The sequence below is a fragment of the Phyllostomus discolor genome, chromosome 2 (assembly GCF_004126475.2).
Source record: "Phyllostomus discolor isolate MPI-MPIP mPhyDis1 chromosome 2, mPhyDis1.pri.v3, whole genome shotgun sequence".
Lineage (NCBI taxonomy): Eukaryota > Metazoa > Chordata > Mammalia > Chiroptera > Phyllostomidae > Phyllostomus > Phyllostomus discolor.
The window spans coordinates 43626256-43645604 of NC_040904.2; the positions used below are offsets into that span (position 1 = coordinate 43626256).

At 40.0% G+C, this 19349-nt stretch overlaps 1 protein-coding gene across 2 annotated transcripts in view; it reads right to left on the minus strand.

The window, feature by feature from the left end:
• The window catches only part of MCF2L2 (MCF.2 cell line derived transforming sequence-like 2), a 210982-nt gene that overhangs the window by 183631 nt on the left and 8002 nt on the right, over nucleotides 1–19349 (minus strand). Inside the window, exon 1 of one of the 2 annotated variants that reach the window (XM_036017745.1) lies at nucleotides 10612–10832. The exons of the other annotated variant lie outside the window; for it this stretch is intronic. Within the exon in view, the coding sequence (XP_035873638.1) occupies nucleotides 10612–10816 (205 nt within the window). The 5' untranslated portion in view covers nucleotides 10817–10832. Of the gene's footprint in view, nucleotides 1–10611; nucleotides 10833–19349 lie in introns of those variants that run through there. 2 annotated transcript variants of the gene reach the window in all.

Sequence of the window (19349 nt, forward strand, 5' to 3'; positions counted from 1 at the left end):
TAAGTAAAATCTTTAAAAAAAAGACAATGACCCCAGAGAAAAACCAAGATCATAAATACAATTCATTATTATTATACCTCAATATTTGAAGTGTGCTTTAAATTAAACATTTTAAAGAGGTAAGATGTGAAAGGGAAAACAGAACTGAGTAAGCCAACCATCCTTTGCCTCATCTCATTTTAAATTTACTTTTATTAAAATACAGTTAATATACAATCTTATACTAGTTTCAGGTAAACAAGGTAGTTATTCAACATTAATATACCTAACAAAATGATCACCATGCTAAGTCTAGTAACTGTCTGCCACGGTTTATTGCAAATTACTGCCTACACCCCTATGCTGTGTGTGCCCATGTCATGTTTGTCCCCTCCCCTTTGGAAACTACCAGCTTGTTCTCTGTATCTAGGAGGCTGTTTCTGTTTGATTTGGTTTATTCATTTAGTTGGGGTATTTTTTAGATTCCACATTTAGGTGCATTCATACATCTTTGTTTTCTTCTGTCTGGCTTACTTCACTTTGCAGAATACTCTCTAGGTCCATCCATGTTGTCGCAAATGGCAAGGTTTCATTATTTTTTACTGCTGAATAATACTCCATTGTATATATGCAACAGTTCTTTATCCATTGGCCATCTGCATGTCCTCTTGAAAGAAATGCCTGTTCAGGTCCTCTGCCTATTTTTTATTGGACTGATTGGGTTTTTTTTGGTATAAAGTTATATGAGTGCTTTATGTATTTGGATACTAACCCCATTTTGGATGTATCATTCACAAGTATCTTCTCCAATTCAGTAGGTTGTCTATTCATTTTATTGATATTTTCATTTGCTATGCAAAAAAAATTTACTTTGATATAATCTCATTTGTTTTCTTTTGTTCCCCTTGCTTGAGGAGATATATCAAAAAAGATATTGCTAAGATCAATGTCAAAAAGTTTGCTGCCTATGTTTTCTTCCAGGAGTTTTATGGTTTCAGGTCTAACATTTAAGTCTTCAATCTTTTCAATTTATGTTTGTATGTGTAAGAAAATGGACCAATTTTAATTATTTGCTTGTATCTATCCAGTTTTGCCAATGCTACTTATTGAAGAAACTGTTTTTACCTCATTGTATATCCTTGCTTCCTTTGTCATATATTACTTGACCATATATGTGGGAATTTATTTCTTGGCTCTCAATTCTATTCCATTAATCTATGTATCTGTTTTATGCCTGTACCATACTATTTTGATTATTGTAGCTTCTAGTAGAGTTTGAAATCTGGGAACATGCTATCTCCCACTTTGTTTTTTCTCAAGGTTTCTTTGGCTACTCAGGGTCTTTTGTGGCTCCATATAAATTTTAGGATTAAGTTGTTCTGGAAAAATGCCACTGGTATTCTAACAGGGATTGCACTGAATCTGCATATTACTTTAGGTAGTAAGGACATTTTAACAATATTAATCCTTCTAATCCATGAGCAAGATATATCTTTCTATTTATTTATATCTTGTTCAATTTCTTTCTTCAGTGTTATAGTTTTCAAAGTAAGATCTTTTACATCTTTGGTTAAATTTATTCCTAGGTATTTTATACTTTTTGATACAATTGTGAGTGGGGTTGTCTTCTTGATTTCTTCTGCTGATCATTTGTTATTGGTGTATAAAACATAACAAACTTCTGTATATTGATTATATATCCTGTAACTTTACTGAATTCATTTATTAGCTCTAGTAGTTTTTTGGTGGCATCTTTAGGGTTTTCTATCATTGGTATCATGTCATCTGCAAATAATGAGAGTTTTACTTCTTCCTTTCCAGTTGGGATGTCTTTTATTTCTTTGTCGTACCTGGTAGCTGTGGCTAGGACTTCCAATGTTCTATTGAATAAAAGTGGTGAGAGTTGGCATCTTTACCTTGTTCCTGATTTTGGAGAAAAGGCTTTCAGCTTTTCACCACTGAGTCTGATATCAGCTGAGGGTTCATCACATATGACCTTTATTATGTTGAGGTATGTTCCTTCTATACTCACTTTGTTGAGAGTTTTCATCATAAGATGATGTTGAATTTTGTCAAATGTTTTTCTGCATCTATTGAGGTGATCATATGGTTTTTATCCTTTATTTTGTTAATGTGATGTATTGCATTAATTGATCTATGAATGTTGAGCCATCTTGCATTCCTAGGATGAATCACACTTCTTTATGGTCTGTAATCTTTTTAACGTATTGTTGAATCCAGTTTGCTAATATTTTGTTGAAAATTTTTGCTTCTATGTTCATCAAGGATATTGGCCTATAATTTTCTTTTGTATGTGTGTGTGTCTGGTGGTGTCTTTATCTGGTTTTAATATCAGGATAATGCCGCCTTCATAAAATGACTATCTTAAAGTCAAAAACTGTTAGGTCAAACCCTCATTAGTCAAGGACCAACTATACAATTACTAAGACTATGTCCACATATACAGATTTAAGATATAATATCAAGGACATAAAAACCATATGTATGCATGTGGGATGCATCTGGGATTGCAGCCAGGTTTAAAAAAAAGAGCCCTGACTGGTGTGGCTCAGTGGGTTGGGCATCATCCCGCAAACTGAATGAAAGGTTGCTGGTTTGATTCCTGGTCAGGGTACATGCTTGGTTTGCAGGCCAGGTCCCTGGTTGGGGGCATGCAAGAGGCAACTGAATGATGTTTCTCTGGCACATGGATGTTTCTCTCTCTCTTTTTCTCCATCCCTTCCCCTGTGTTTAAAAGTAAATAAATAAAATGTTTTTTTTTTTAAAAGAAAGAAAAAAATATATGGAATGTTTGTGCATATGCATGCAGGCATATGAAAAAGAAAACATGAAATCATTGTGTTAGAGTGATGGGATCATACTGCAGTTGCCCCCTTTAGTTCACACAGAGAAAAAGCATGCCCCAATAGCCTTTATTTTTTTATGCTGACAGGACTTTATTGAAATACAATTTCCATGCTGTACAATGCACACATCTTAAAGTGTACAGTTTGGTGAATTTTAACAAATATGTACCCTGATCTAACCATCACACAGATCAAGATATGGAACATTTCTGTCACCAGGAAAGCTTCCTTGTGACCTTGCCCCAGGCCCCACACTGCAGAGAGCTCCACATGTCACAGCCCTCCACCCCATAACTGTGTGCGTTACAGACCACAGGGGTGCCTCTGCCACTCGTGATCCAGACCTCAGTGCTGGCAGGCACACCGTACCCGTAGCTCTAAGCATCTACTCTCCTAACATCACTGGGGCCCCAGGGGAACACCTCTCCACGTGTCTTCATTTATACCCTCGAAAGAGAAGGCGAGTGCATCCAAACGCTGTGACGGTTTGCCAGCTGTGCCGCTGCAGATGTCAGGAGCAGGCACTGCTTCTGAGAGCAGGGAGGGTGTGAGCAGCGGAAGTGCTTAGGTAAAGAAAAGACAAGTCAATTAATTTGTCAAATCCTTCCCTGCATGTGGCATGAATGCTGTAGATTAAAGGTCTTGTCCAGTACTACCAAGCAGCATTGCTCTTTTTTCCTTTCAATTCATCAGGCAAACATCTCAATTCTGAACTCAAACCCAACTACATTTTACTTAAATCACACTTACTTCCCAACAAAGCTCAAATTATGTGAAAATCTTAATTATAACAATACAGTGTTTTTGCTGAGATGAAGGCAAAAATATTTTATAGATTAATTAACGACTTGTGGATTATGAATCTCTTTATTGCTCATCCAAATTTCTCTAGCTAATCAACACAACACTCGCATACATGCAGCAATTCAATTTAGGCATCATTGTTATTTTCTGATTTTTAGTCATATATAAACCATAGCTTTGTACGTATTATAATTTAGTTCCTCTGAGGGTATGTTTGTCAAGGTAGGAAGACAGAACACATTTGACTGAACTGTGGCATGCAGGCCTGCATTTGTACTCTTGCCCCAGGCTCTGCAGGTGCCTGTTCACAACCGCTTTGAGAACTAATAACATATTACTATAGGCATAAGCAGTTCTGTGTTTGCGTACTTATCCAAGTCCCTGCTTTCCTTCTTTTCCCATTATAAAGTTGATGCATTTTCTAAAGCTTCTTAATTTCTGTTGACATTTAACATTGTCCCTTTTAAGGAGATAAGTACTGCTGAGGTGGAAGTTTCTATGCAGTTTGCTTAGCAACCAAAGCTGGGGCCGACATTCTCCTGCAGCCCTTCAGAACTGCAGGACAGGCAAAACCAGTTCTGCCGCCTGGGGTGTTCTGAATAAAAAGCAAATGCCCTGAGGGAAATTTAAAATTTTTGTGAAAATACCAAATTTTCACGAAATGTCAAGCCCTCATATTTTAGCACCAAATTTCCAAGTGCCCCACCACCATTTTTATCAATACTCTCCCAAAGCAGTGCTCCTCAAACTGTGATGCACAGTCAAAGCACCTGGGTTTTAAAATGCAGATTCTGCATCAGTAGGCTTGGGGTGGGGCATTTCTAACAAGCTCTCCTGGTGCTGCTGAGGCAACAGAGAGCAAGCACACGTTGAATCTGGGCCTTAGACTATTCTTGGTCCTTTACTGTTGCTTATGAAAATGCAGCTCAAGAGGAGAAAAGGGAGGGTAGGTGGTGGTTACTTTGGGTTGTCCACTAGTCAGCTTCGATCATCATTCAATATAAATAATCATCTATATGTATCCAAAGTATCTTGACACTGAGGCCTAGATGGCATAACTTTTGGCCTAACATCTCCTTCTGTGCTAACATCCCTCTTCTGTGCTGTTTTTGGAGTCTGCACCCTGGGAAACAAGCCAACCCTGGCTCGAGCATCTGCTTGCCTCTCCCTCCAGCACATCTCAAGCCCTACCCCAGTTAAGGCCCTTTAATGCTCATACTGTCTCATGCTTATCCCACTCCCAGCTCTGTGTTCAATCAAGTCTATCAACTGGAAGCAGTGTCTTGGGCAAGACAATATAATACGGTATAACATGAGGAGGTGAGAAGACTTGATATGATTAAGAGTAAAACAGCACCAGACGTTGCTGGTGAAGTTAGACCACAGTCCTTGGGTTTGGCTAAGACAGAATTCAGAGCTAAGAACTCAATTACAAGCAAAAGTTTATTTAGAAAGTCAAAGAAGAGGAAGAAGTGAGCCGGCTGGGCTGCGTGGACTCAGGAATTAAGTTATAGAGGTAAAGGTAGGGCCGTTGGAACTTAGGAGAAAGAGAGCAAAGGTGCACACCTTGAGGGAAGAAAAGGGAAAGGAAGGCATGAGAGAGAGAGAGAGAGGAAGCTGGGTCCTTCGTCTTCAGGGTCTTTTCAAAACAGGTATTTTAGGGAAGGTCTCAGGGGAGCATATCAATAGAATATTCTTCAGCTTTCCAGGTATGTCTTTTCAGGGTCATTAAGTCATTGCAGGTGGTCCCGATGTTAGCCATGGTCACTTCATCTGGTTTTATGGCCTTTCTGGGCCTGGAACTGAAACAGCTGAGGCTTAGAGTCATCTCTAGTTTGACCAGCACTATGACTCTGTGGTCAGCACACCGGCAGCTTTGCTCCTAAGATTACTGGACATGGGTCAGAATCTCACTGTCCTGAGGCCTTAATGCTTAAGGGAGTGGTTGTGTGGGGCTTATATGGGAGTCAGATAAGGCTGTTTTCCTTTAAGGGGTCTAAACCACGTGACTACTTATATGCTAAGTGAAAATGTCATCCTGGGGGTCAGGGCCCACCCTGTAATGCTTGTTTGTTCAGTTCAGCCCATTGCTGAGCACCCAGGGCTTTGCGCCCTGGTGACCTTCTGTAGCTAGCCTATCATTCCTACCCAGCTCATGTGTGTCTAATTGCCTTTTATATCACTATGACTAATGATCACTGAACAAGGCATTCTTCCAAGAGTTTCATTTCTTTCTAAAGCACCTAAGAGAAAAAATATCTTAACATAAATGAATCAAAATAATAGTATTTTAGACATTTTAGCAATAAGATGGATAAGCAATTTTATTTCTTTTTTAATTATTTTATTTATTTTTGGAGAGAGGGTAAGGGAGGGAGAGAGTTAGAGAAACATCCATGTGTCAGAGAAACATCAATTGGTTGCATTTACATGCCTCCCACTGGGGATCTGGCCTGCAACCAGACACGTGCCCTGACCAGGAATCAAACCGGTGACCTTTTGGTTTGCAGGACTACACCCAACCTACTGAGCAACACCACCCAGGGTTAATCAATTTTATTTTTATTTAAGAAAAAGCCCTGGAGGCCCTGACCTGACATTCCTTCCTTCCTCTCCCACTAATTCATTTACTCGGTTTCTATGAAAGCAGAGTCAAAATAACTGTACTTCAACCCAGCTGTTCCAGCCTCTCTACCTTCAGGATCTCCCTCTGTGAAATGGAAATGGATAATAATTAATAGTATCTCTTTAGAGGGCTACTGTAAGGATGAATATACCATTTATTGAGCACTTACTACCTACTGGGTGCTACGCTATAAGCTTTACATATATTATTTAATTTAATTTAATTTAAAATAACCTGTGGAAGCAGTTTGAATAATAGATTCAACACAGATAGAAGTCAGTTACATTTATTATTCACTTTGTTGAGTCATGATTCTGAGGATACAATAGATTTTTCTCAAACACCCATGTTATTGCCATGCATTGGTGGTTTGCTTTGAAATTCTGCTCATAAACTCCCCACTGATGTCATATTACCTTTCTCTTTCATTTTGAAGGAACTTTGGTAAAACTTGTTGAGTTTGGAAAGACTCAGGAGCACAACAGAGATTAGAATTAGACCAAAATATAAATTGGTATGTAGGATATGATAAAAGTGGCATTTCAAGCATGGCTGGGGGAGATTATGTAACAAATAGAGTGGGGTCAGTCTGCTGGCCGTAGCAGGACACCAAGTGCCGGGATCAAGCACATTACCTCTGGTGCCACACTGCCTGGGTTCAAATCCTGGCTTCCCTGTGCCTGAATTTCTTAATCTGAAAATAGAGGAAGTTATAATATATCTACCTAGCCGGACTGTTGAAAAATTGAGTTAATATAGGTAGAGAACTTTTTTAAAAGTTCTCTCATATTCCTGGTATATGGTGACTACTATTTCATTATTGTCAAAATGTTTAAGTTGTATCCATATTTCCCTTCTTGCATCAAAATAAATAAACTCCAGTCAGATTAAATAATGAAAACACACAAATTCTAAAAGAAAATATGAAAGAACATTTTTATAATACTAGAAATGGACCAGCCTTTCAAAGTAAGATAGAAATCCCAATATGAGAAGACTGATAAAAATTGACTAATTTAAAAACTACTTGGCAAGACAAACACACTTTGAACAAACTCGAAGACAACTGGAAAATTTACAGCACATGTCGCTGATAAAATGTTTATTTCCCTAAAATATAAAGAGCCCTTACAAATTAATAAGATATAGGTTATAGTGGGCTGAACGGTGCCCCCCTCTAAAAAAAAGAAAAGATATCGTGAGTCCTAACCCTGATACCTGTAAAGACCACCTTATTTGGACAAAAGTTCTCTGCAGATGTGATCAAGTTTAGGCTCTTAAAAAGAAGAGCCTATTTTGAATTATCCACTTGGACCCTGAATGTGATCCTATGTATCCTTACAAGACAGAGGGAGACGGGTGGAGGCAGAGAGTGGAATGGTGCAGCCAACAAATGCCCAGAGCCGCCAGAGGCTGAGGCTGGAAGAAACAAGAAACTGAACTCCCCCTAGAGCCCGTGGAGGGTGGCGCCTTGATCTTGGACTTCTGGACTCTACAACAGTGAGAAGACGAATTTCTGTTGTTCTAAGCCATCGACTTTGTGGTCATTTGTTATCGCAGCCACAGGAAACAAATGCAATAGGTACAGACAAAAAGCAGACAATTCACAGAAGAAATAACAGTCAACAAACATATACATGTAAGATGTTTAACCTCACCAATAAATATAAATTATAAAGCAGGATATCTTTTCTGCCTGGTGAATTGGCAGTTAATTTAAAGATAAATGACAAGTAGAGCTGGCAAGCGTGTAGGCAGATTTTCTGTAGGTAAAAGTATAAATAGGCACTTTTTTAAAAAGTTGATTAATTTGTAAATATCTGCCAAAATGTTCGATATGCAGTTCTTATTCAGCCAAGAAATTTCATGTCTACAAATTTAATATGTAGAAATATTAACACACATTCAAGAAAACTGGCCACTGTGATGGTTTTTACAATATTGCTCTTCCAGTGCAAATACCCATTAATAGGAGAAGGGTAGAATAAATTATGATACACCCATACAATAAAACACTAGGGAGCCATTAAATTTAATCAGATAGATCTATAAGTACTAATAGGTAGGGAAGTTCAAAATATGCTAAGTTTTTATTTTAAAAGAAGCAAGACACACAACAGAATGTTACCATTTATGTTCAATTTACATATACGAGGTCTGTCTGGAAAAAGTCCAGCCATTGTTAATATAACGAGAATGGTTTGTGTGACATTGATGTAACCTGTCAGCCAAGGAGAGTGGACTAGAATGTACATGTGTGAACAATGATGACTTCACTGTACTGATCAGTAGGAGTGGTAGACACCACTGAGTGAGCATGTGTGCTGTGTGGCCATCACATTCAAAATGACTGAGCAAGTAGAGCAACAAATCTACATCAAATTTTGTGTGAAACTTGAGCATTCCTCTGCAAAAACTATTTGGATGACTCAGAAAGTTTTTAGGAACAATGGAATGAGTGCAATACAAGTAAAAGTGTGGCAAAAACACTTCAAAGATGGTCTGGATTCCGTTGAATGTGATCCATGTTCTGGAAGGCCTGCAACAAGCAGCACACCTGAGGACACTGAATGTGTACATGCTGCAATCAGCAAAGACTGGTGACCAACAGTGCAAGAACTAGAATCAATCTGGGGATTACAAAAACTACTGTGTCCAAGATTTTGACACAGGATCTTGGCATGAAACATGTCATGGCAAAATTCGTTCCACAGCTTCTGCTACCAGAGCAGAAGGAACCTGCAGTTGCTAACAACTTGATTCCAACAAAGGATTTTGCAGAGTGTTTTGAACAGAAGAGACACTGGGAGAACTGTGTGAGGTCCCAAGGAGACTGCTTTGAAGGAGACTGAGGTGTCATTGTCCTAAGTACAATGTGTCTTGTATCTTGTATGTTTTTTAATAAATGCCTCTATTTTTCATATTGCAGGGCTGGATACTTTCTGGACAGACCATGGAGTATGTACATACACAGGGACTCATTTGAATTTTTGCAATGAGCAATTCAGGCAGAGATGTCTAGCTGCCCACCCAAAACTCACACTCCCTCTTCTATACAATGGAATTATCACTGGAAGGTGACTGCCTGGCATGGATTCAACCTCCACTCGCATACACACATGCCTCCTATCCCCACTTATGTAGATAAAAATGGTGTGTTACTTTTGGGCTGGGGTATTTGTGAGATTGCTGTGTCTTCAGCACTGTCTCTTTGCCCTCCTGCAAGCTGCGAGGTGGAAATTCTGAGGCTAGGGGATGGCAGATCCATAAAATAGAAGCAGGTGGGGTCCCTGAAACACTGAGGGAAACGGCCCTCTCTGATGGTAGGACAGTGTGTCAGAGTACATTAATCCACTGGGATTTAGGGTGGTTGCAGCAGTTGGTGTTATCCTAATTTACAAGCATACATTCTTTTTATAACAATGTTTTATATACATTTTATTCTTTTTAAAAACATAAAAAGGAGCATAGTCAGTGGGAAAACAGACCTCCAGCTGCTGGCTCCCCTTGACTCCCAACCATTAAATAAAATATGGGTCCTGGTTAACACACATCTCGATCAGAGTGTCATCTCTTGAGTGTTGTTCCCCTTAATCCCAAGAAATCAGTGTTATGTCAAGATGTCAACAAACAGCACCCCATAAATATAAGACTGCAGCAATGTCAGAAAGGCCATTTACACACTCATAAAACTTGCATTAAGATACTCAGACTCTACCCTGACCAGAGTGACCCAGCTGGCTGGGCACCATCCTGCAGAGCAAAAGGTCAACAGTTCAATTCCCGGTCAGAGCACATGCCTAGGTTCAGTGTTTGGTGCCCAGGCAGGGCATGTGCAAGAGGGAACCAACTGATGTTTCTCTCTCACATTGATGATTCTCTCCCTCTCTTTCTCCCTCTCTTCCCCTCTGTCTAAAAATAAATAAATAAAATTGTTTTAAATGTTGTAAATGTGAGAGAAATAACAGTTCTGTTATTGGCATGTAGTAGTCAGTACATATATTTGTATGTATATAGACACATACACTTTTAAAATCAGTTCAGATTTACACATTCCATCTCACAACCTGATTTTTTTCAGAATATTTGGACATCTCTTTTTATTACACATTTTTCAATAAATGACCCTCTGCAATGTTGTTAATAGTCTCTTTTTTTAAAAAAAATAATGCTCTTTAAAAAAAAGTCCTTCTTAAATTCTTCAGAAAACTGAAGGCAGCATTGCAAGGTAAAATTTTTTAATGTAAAATTTGTTAGTTAAACCATTATTCCACTGAGAATGAGGCTGAATGATGAAACGCACATAAAAGAAAGGCATTATTGCTCTCATAGTACCTTCCTTCGCTGCACGTTCCAGCCTGATGCAGCTTTCTAGGAAACAGTGGTAAGCTCTCATCTCAGCTTCCGTTATCCGCACGGAGGTGTACGGTGCGTATCTGGGGTCCTGCTGCCCGCACTTCTTACACCAGGTAGCCATTGGATTGACCCCAGGAGATGCTGCCAGCACGTCTCTCCCTCCGTTCCTCTTTCTGCACTGCATTCACGTAGGTGTGTTTAATCCTTTTTCCTGGCTAATCTCTCTGAAGTTCACTCAAGGTCACTGCACTGCTGAGAGCTGATCCTGTGGATTGGTGAGTGCTCACAGAATTACAGGCCCAACAGATTACCAGATTTCCTCATTTGGAAATAAAAAGAAACTGGGGCAAGAGGAGCTCGGGTAGACAGGGAAATCCTAGAGTCCATGAGAATCAAAAAATTTTGTTTCTTGTTTAGAGGAATCATATCCTGAGGCATACATCAGGCTTCTGGATATTTAAAATAAAATAACAAGAGATAAATCTTTTGTAGAATGCTCTTAAGAAAATTTATTTCAGAGCACAATTCTCCCCTTTCCCTTCTAACCTCTCCAGGCTGCGAAGGAATGCAATCCAGATGCAGAGAATTAACAAGGCAACCAACAGAAGTCACTAAGCAACATCAGCATGCCGCACCCCATGTGCAACGAACGCAGTTTCCCACGGCAATGGTAAAGCGCAAATCCTAAAGTGGAGTGCAGAGTACCTCCTGAACTCCTGCTAAAGAGCAGGTGCAAGCAAGTGCCTGATCGTGACTGTAGCGATGGAAGTTCTTTGACTTGACCACAATCCCTCTTGCCACCACTCAGGAAGAGTGAGCTCACCTTTCAGAACGGGGCTGTGCCGAGTGTGGTGCACTCGGAGAGAGGCCACTTTTTCATAATGCATTTTATTTCGGTTCTTCCTGCTTAATGGTTTTGCTTATTAATGTTGTGCTCTAATATTTAAAGAAAGAGCACAAGGCAAACTATGTGAGAAGCAATAAATAAATTTGTATACAAGCTTCTAATTCTTATTTGTATGAGTCAAGCTAAAATTTCAGAGTAAGGCTTTCAGTTGGCCAACAAGAAACTGGAAGACCTTTTTTATTTAAAAAAAAGAAAAAGGAAAAATTTAGAAAGAGGGTAAAATTTACATATGTTGAAATACTCAAATGTGAACTGAAATTCAGTTTAATGAATTTTGCCAAATGAACATATGTCTAATCTAACCCTAACCCTACCTCATACCCCTTTCAAGATACAAGGCATTTCCATCTATAGAAAAGAAAGTACCTTCACACATTCTATCCCTTCAGCCCTTGCTCCTAACCCCCGAGTGACTAACCACCGCTGAATTTTCTTTTCAATAAAGACGAGTTTTCTCTGTTCAAAAAGTTCATAGAATATAATCTTGCAGTATGTATTATTTTGTGTCTAGCTTCTTTCTCTTGGGATAATGCTTTGCAGATTCATCCATGTGGTATCAGCAGTTCATTCATTCTTATCGCTGAGTTGGAGCCCATCAGAGGGATGGTACAGTTTGTCCATTCTCCTGATCATAGACAATTCAGGCTGTTATGAAACACTCGACTGTGAACACTCAAGTAAAGGTCTTTGTGTGGACATACAGTTGCATTCCTCTTAGATAAATACCTAGGAGTGGTGTTGCTAAGTCAAAGAGAGGTGTACATTTGACTGGAAAGAAACTGCCAAACCTCTTCCCAAGTTGGCTATACCAGAAGACCTTTTAAGATTACAGAGTTCTCTGCTTAATAATCCTCAGAGTCACTTCTTTGTTAGTGTTAGTTGCATGTAAAGTACTTTAAGAAAATACTTAAGATGAAGAAATTTAATATAAGACTCTAAAACTTAGGAAAGCTCTTTTTTTTCCCCTACCCCTAGACAGTGTGACTATAGTGACTCTGACTAAATGCAAAGTCCCCTGGTCTTCTAACACAGGGCAGCAAATAGAGCAGCTTCCAAACAGCAGTGTTAGGTATTGCCAGATTTCCCTCCAGAATGGTTGTACCAGTTTGCATCCCCACCAGCAATGTAGGAAGTACCTGATTCTTACTACACATCAACTTCTCTACCCTTCCTTTCAGATGTGAATAGCCACGAATGCTGGGCTGGCATCACAGCACCTCTGAACATAAGAGCTAATTTTGCTGACCATGTGAACCCACAATGGCAGTGTACAGGCAGCTGTACACGCCCAAAGATGACCATAATTTCATCTTTTTGTATCTTACAGAGCTCTAGGGAGAAGCAGATTATAAGACCTTGGAAACTGTATTACGCTGGATTGTCTCTGTTACATGAACAAACTGTACAGCTCTCATAAATCCTATGTTCCATGCACTGACCTTTATCATTTGACCAAGATCAAATATCCAATAAAGGACTGCATTTTCTTTATGTTTAACAATGAATTCTGAAATAACTGGGTTATAGGTATTAGAACAAAGGAGCTAATTATTTCAGAACAGAATGAAGAAACAAGAATTCAAAAAAAAAAAAATGAGGAGAGGCTTAGGAACCTCTGGGACGTCTTTAAATGTTCCAACATCCAAATCATAGAGGTGCCAGAAGAAGAATGGCAGGAAATTGAAAACTTCCTTGAAAAAATAATGAAAGAAAACTTCCAGAGTCTGGCAAAGGAAATAGTCATACAAATCCAGGAAATTCAGAGAGTCCCAAAGAAGCTGGACCCAAGGAGGTACATACCAAGGCACATCATAATTATATTACCCAAGATTAAAGATAAAGAGAGGATCCTAAAAGCAGCAAGAGAAAAGGAGACACCTACAAAGGAGTTCCCATAAAACCATCAGCTGATTTCTCAAAGGAAAGCTTGCAGGAAAGAAGGAGCTGGAAAGAAGTGTTCAAAGTCATGAAAGGCAAGGACCTACATCCAAGATTACTCTATCCAGCAAAGCTCTCATTTAGAATGGAAGGGCAGATAAAGGGCTTCCAGATAAGGTCAAGTTAAAGGAGTTCATCATCACCAAGCCCTTATTATATAAAATGTTAAAATGACTTATCTAAGAAAAAGAAGAAGATCAAAATTATGAACAGTAAAATGACAACTCTCGACCATCAACAACTGAATCTAAAAAATAGAAACAAAAACAAAAGAAAACTAAGCAAACAACCAGAACAGAAATGGAATCACAGAAATGGAGATTGCATGGAGGTGATCAGCAGGGAGTGGGGAGGGGGAGGGGGGAGAATGGGGAAAAGGTACAGAGAATAAGAAGCATAATGGGTAGGTACAAAATAGACAGGGGGAGGTTAAGAATAGTGTAGGAAATGTAGAAGCCAAAGACCTTATATGTATGATCCATGAACATGAACTAAAGGGGGATGGGAATGCTGGAGGGAATGGGGAAACCAGATGGAGGGAGATAAAGGGGAGAAAAAAATGGGACAACTCTAATAGCAAAATCAATAAAACATAAAAATTTATTTTAGCCACTAGTAATTTTTAAAATTCAGCTAAAATGAATACTTTATCATGCTTACTTATCAAACCAGCAAAAATTCAAGTAATATTACCAAAGAGAAAATATATGGACTTAGTGCCATGCATTAACATGCATTACTTCAAAACATGTTTCTCTCCCTCTCTTTCCCTCCCCTCCCCTCTCTCTAAAAATAAATAAATCTCTTTTTAAAAATTAGGTCCATTGTAAAATTGAGTTGTTCATTTTTATTTATTGTTCAGAGTTCTTTATATATTCTGAATACATGTTTTTTTTGTCAGATACTGGGGTGGGGGGACCCCCTAAAAACAGGAATTTTCTTCTGAAGGGCAGGCCCCTTGTAGTACAGGCTTCTCCCACTAGGTGGGTGTTCTAGGAACCCATCCGTATCAGAGCACCAGCTGGCGTTGTGAGAGGCAGTGTTTGGCTTCAGTGAATTTTTTTTTTAAAACTCAGTTAGGTTTGCCCATTTCATGATGGGTGATTTAGGAGCACACCTGCCCACACCAGCGCTGAGTGTTCAGCAGTTTTTGACCCAAAACGGCATGGCCCTCATGCCCCACCCTCCATACTCACCCATCTCTCCCCAGACAACTTTTTTTTTGTTTCCCCAGATGACAAAAGTCCTCAGAGGAAAACGTTTTGCTGATGCAGAAGAGCTGAAACAAAAACTGGCAGAAGCACTAAAAGGCATCAAAATCGACAAGTTCAAAAACTGTTATGAGCAGTAGAAAAAAGTCTTGATAGGTGTATTGCATCCAAAGGAGAGTACCTTAAAGGTGACTTAAGTTTAAAAATGTAAGAATAAAAACACATTTTTTTATAAATAAATTCAGGGGGTGGGGTTTAGGTCCTTTCTCATAGGTGATTCCAATTTTTTTTTCCCAGTTGGTGGGTTATCTTTATATTCTTTTAACGTTGTCTTCTGTGGACCAAAAATTTTGCTGAAGTCTAATTAACAAGTTTTTCTTTTATGAATCACTCTTTTGGTGTTGACATAGAACCTTTTGCCCAACCAAGGTCACAAAGAATTTTCTTCTGTGTTTTCTAAAAGATTTCTAATTCAGTTTCACATTTAGGTCCATGATCCACTTTGAGTTAATTTTCATATATGGGGTGCAGCATAGGTCAAGGTGCATTTATTTTGTACACAGATGTCTAATTTTTCAAGCACTTTTTGTTGAAATTGCATTTACACCCTTCTCCATTGAACTGCCTTCACAACTTTGTCAAAAACCAATGAACCCAGTTGTGTGGGACCATTTCTGGATTCTCTGTTCTGTCCTGCTGACCTGGGTGTCTGTCCTTTCCTCAGTACCACACGGTCTTGGCTATTGCGCTTTATAGTAACTCTTGAAAGTAGGTAGCATGAGTCCTTCAACTTTGTTCCTTTTTTAAAAAAAATTTAGCTGATAATTCCTTTTGCCTATTATAGTATCCTTTAGTTATTTCTAAATCTTAGGATCAGCTGGTTGATTACTACAAAAAAAAGTGATAGACTTTTGACTGTATTTAATTACAATGCAGTCAGTTTGGGGAGAACTGACATCTTCATATTGATTCTTGCAAACCTCAAATACAGACCACATATTATTTTTATAAGGAGAGTTGTTAAAGCCCTTATGAAATACCACATAATGCTCATTCTGCTCTTATTTCTTCAGCTTTTTTTTATTATACCATACAGCCATTGAAAATGACACTCATGATCTTTCCCTTTAAAATCTGGGTTAGTTTTCCCAAGGGACTGAGGGAGAAAGTGCTCCCAGCACACCTAAAGGGCAAGCCAGACTTGAGTAGTGGAATTTTCCTTATCTCTGTGCTGTATGTCAAGGTTTTAAATCCCATTTCACAGCCTGAGGGATTTTTCCTCCTTTGTCACCAAAGCTTCTTTTGGTTGCTGCAGGGATGAATACCGAGATGGAAACAAAATGGAAGGAAAAGTAGAAGGATGCCCTGGGGGAGTTCAAAAAGCCCATCTTTCTAGTCTGGGTCCTGTACCAGATCTTCCTCACCAGGAAGGAAGAAAACAAGAGGAAAGAAAAGGGAGCCACTGGGGAAGGACAGAGCCAGTGAAATGGTGAAGAGACGAGCCTGTGAAAAAAACCCAGAAGCTGGGTTGGCCAGAGGACACTTTAAAAATAATGATGCCTCTGCTCCACTTCCAAGTGTCTGTGTTGCTAGACCATAAACATCTCCTCTCCCATCTTCAGAAAATCCCCGTTCCCCATTCCCCAATCTTCTGTACACATGAGTTTTGAGATACTGGGGAAGAGGGTTGAATTTCACAATGCAAAAGCAAGGCAGTGCGTGGAAAAGCCGGAAAAGCAGAGGCCCAGTGAAATGAGGGAGAAACTGGGAACTGATAGACTGATGACTGACTCCACCTAAAATTTTCATATGTTTGGTTAACATCAATCTCCCCCACTAGACTGTCAGCTCTGGGAGGACATTCATTCATTGCTCTCAGCCCCCAGCATGCCCCAGGAGCCCGCAGGGCACTGGGGCTGCGCCAGAGGAGGAAGAGGCTGGGATCTGGCCCTCAAGGGCTATGGCCACAGGCAGGGGTCACAGCTGCTCCTTTGCAACCTGTCCCCTGGTCAAGAGCTGGATACCTGGTCATGTCAAGACCTGGAGGCCCCCAGTAAATGTGGTTAGTCTTAAATTGGTAGTGTAAATAAGGAGAAACAGGCAGAAGGACCTCTTTCCCCTCAGTCATTGAATTAATTATAGCTTCCTGGGGTACAGAAAGAGAAAAGAATTAAAATGAATGTAAACTGATTGGAAAATGGGTAAAAACAAACAAACAAAAAGCCCCAGACACACAAACCAAAACCTGGGCTGGACAAGATCTGGGGTCAGATAACTGGACAAAGAAATCCAGACGTAACTCTTCTAAGCTGGACAAGACCGACAAGACCAATGCTACTAAATGTATGTGTTTTGTTCCTGAATCTCCCTCAAAGGAAAGTCCTCTAAATGTAGGTGCTCTTCTATACCAAATAAGAGCGCCTGGTGGTGCTGTCGCCTGGCCATTGTAACTGGGCACCACAACTTTATCAGATTTGTTTTCCTAAGGAAGTGCAAGTAGGCAGGACTCCCAAAAATTTCTTCCTTACGAAGACATATTCCTGACTGAGTGCTGCACATGCATTATCTTTGCATGTTTAAAAACTATAAAGTAAATCCTTAAGTTTTACATGACAGTTTTTCTTTAGAAGAAAGTGAAGTTTAATTAATGAACATTTTGGTTGACTTGGAAAATACTCATACTCAAGGGACGAATGCTTTTAACTTCCCTTAGGTTTTTCAAAAGATTTTTGAAATTCGCTAATAAAGCATCTATCATTCACTGGTTTGATGGATGACATAATTATCACCATTCTGTAATGGGAAATTAACCACGCATGACTATTCACAGGCCTTGAGGCTAGCCATGCCTGACTTTTAACTCCAACCCTTCACTAGGCATGATATTGGGCAAACTTCTTGACCTGGTTCAGCCACAAACATAAACTGTACTTCTGATTAAATTTACTTAAATCACATTGTCTGTAAAGCACAATATGTGACACTAAACAGACAGGAAATAAATGGTAGTTATAAAATAACTTCATTTTAAATATTATTTTCATGTCCTATAGCCTCTCCAACCCTTTGCCCCAGAAAAGAATCTATATGAACAAGGAAAAGGAGTGAGACATCATAGATTCGCCTTCTGGCCTGAGGTCATTCCTTTCTTCAAGGCAAAGTTCAAAACTTCTCAGTTGTCCAGGGGAGATTCACTGACCAGGGAAGTCTGAGCAAAGAATGGAATAAACGGGACAATCAGCACAGAAGACCAACACAGTTACTAAAAGTGGTCATTCCCCTTATCCCATCCCAATGAGAAAGCTTTCCCCTCACCACCTACCTAAACCCTCTCTTTCCTTCAAGATCCTGCTCAAGTCACACAGCTAGTATGAAGCTTTCTTCAGTCACTGAAGCTCACAACCACTTCATCCTCCAAATGCTCATAGCACTGTCTGAGTTGGCAACCAATCAGTCCACCTTGTAACCTTTCTGCCCTGTCACCTGACATAAATGTCAGCTGGGCCTCAGACTCTCCTCCTGTCCAGTGGCTCACAGGTCCCCTCCTCAAGCCCCTCAGATCCTTGGTTGGCTGTTGCAGGAGGGGCGAGTGGGTTACTGAGCTGGTGTCAGAGCTCAGGGCCTCAGGCTCCCCATCTGCCTGACGCCCTGCCCACGACAGCTCGTGGGCTGTAGGCCTGGCTCACAGAGGGCACTCTAAAAATCTGTTTCCTGACCAGCTGGTATCTTGATGTGGCTGTGGTACCTAAGCACCTAGGTGGTCACACAGGGCAGTACACCTTGGAATATACTCCAAAAGAATCAAAGACGTGATGGGGGAACTCCAGAGTTGAATATCTTTTAACTTTAAGTTACAGCTAATAGGTTCACTAACTAATGCAAGTAAAAACTGTTGTTCCAGGAACTAGAATTTATGACTGGCCCCACCCTGACTCCAGGACACCCACAAGCAATTCTACCTTTGTGCCCCAGATGGTATGTGAGCCATTGTGCTCCAGGGACAGATGACTGCCGCCCAGGACGCAGATAAAGAATCATCAGCCAGCAGATGAAAGGATGCCAGGAAAATCACACTGCAGCTCTTATCTGATTAACCTTTCCCCTGAATTCCAAACCCCTACCTACCCTTTTCTTCTTATGACAAGGCTGGTCTGAGATGAGGCGTAAGATGGCCTTTAGGGTACATGGCCCACAGTCTTCTCAGATCTCCAGCCTGAACAAAGTGTCCATAAAGATTCAAACCTTGTCTGTACTTACGGGCTCTGGTAGTGACAGGAAGCATGAACGCTGACTTTTGTGATTATAGAAGCATACAGAACACAGGCCAAAATTTTTATTTTGTCCAGAGTCAACCCCTAACACTGCCCAAGTATTTCATACACTACTGATTCTAAAGGTCAAAAGCATCAGATCAGCATTTGCCATGTTACTACACTTGTTTTGAGGTGACTGCACAGCCTAAAGCCCTCTTCTCTGAAAACTACCTCCCATTCCAAAACCAAGCCAGTTTCAGAGCCCACCACTGATGTGATGTTTATAAAACCATCTGCTCAACTCTGCAGACCAGCTCTCTATTCGTTCATCAGTGGGTTAGGATGCCAGGTTGCCACCCTCAGCCACTGTCCCATTCCAGCTCCAGAGACAATCACCCACCGACTCTC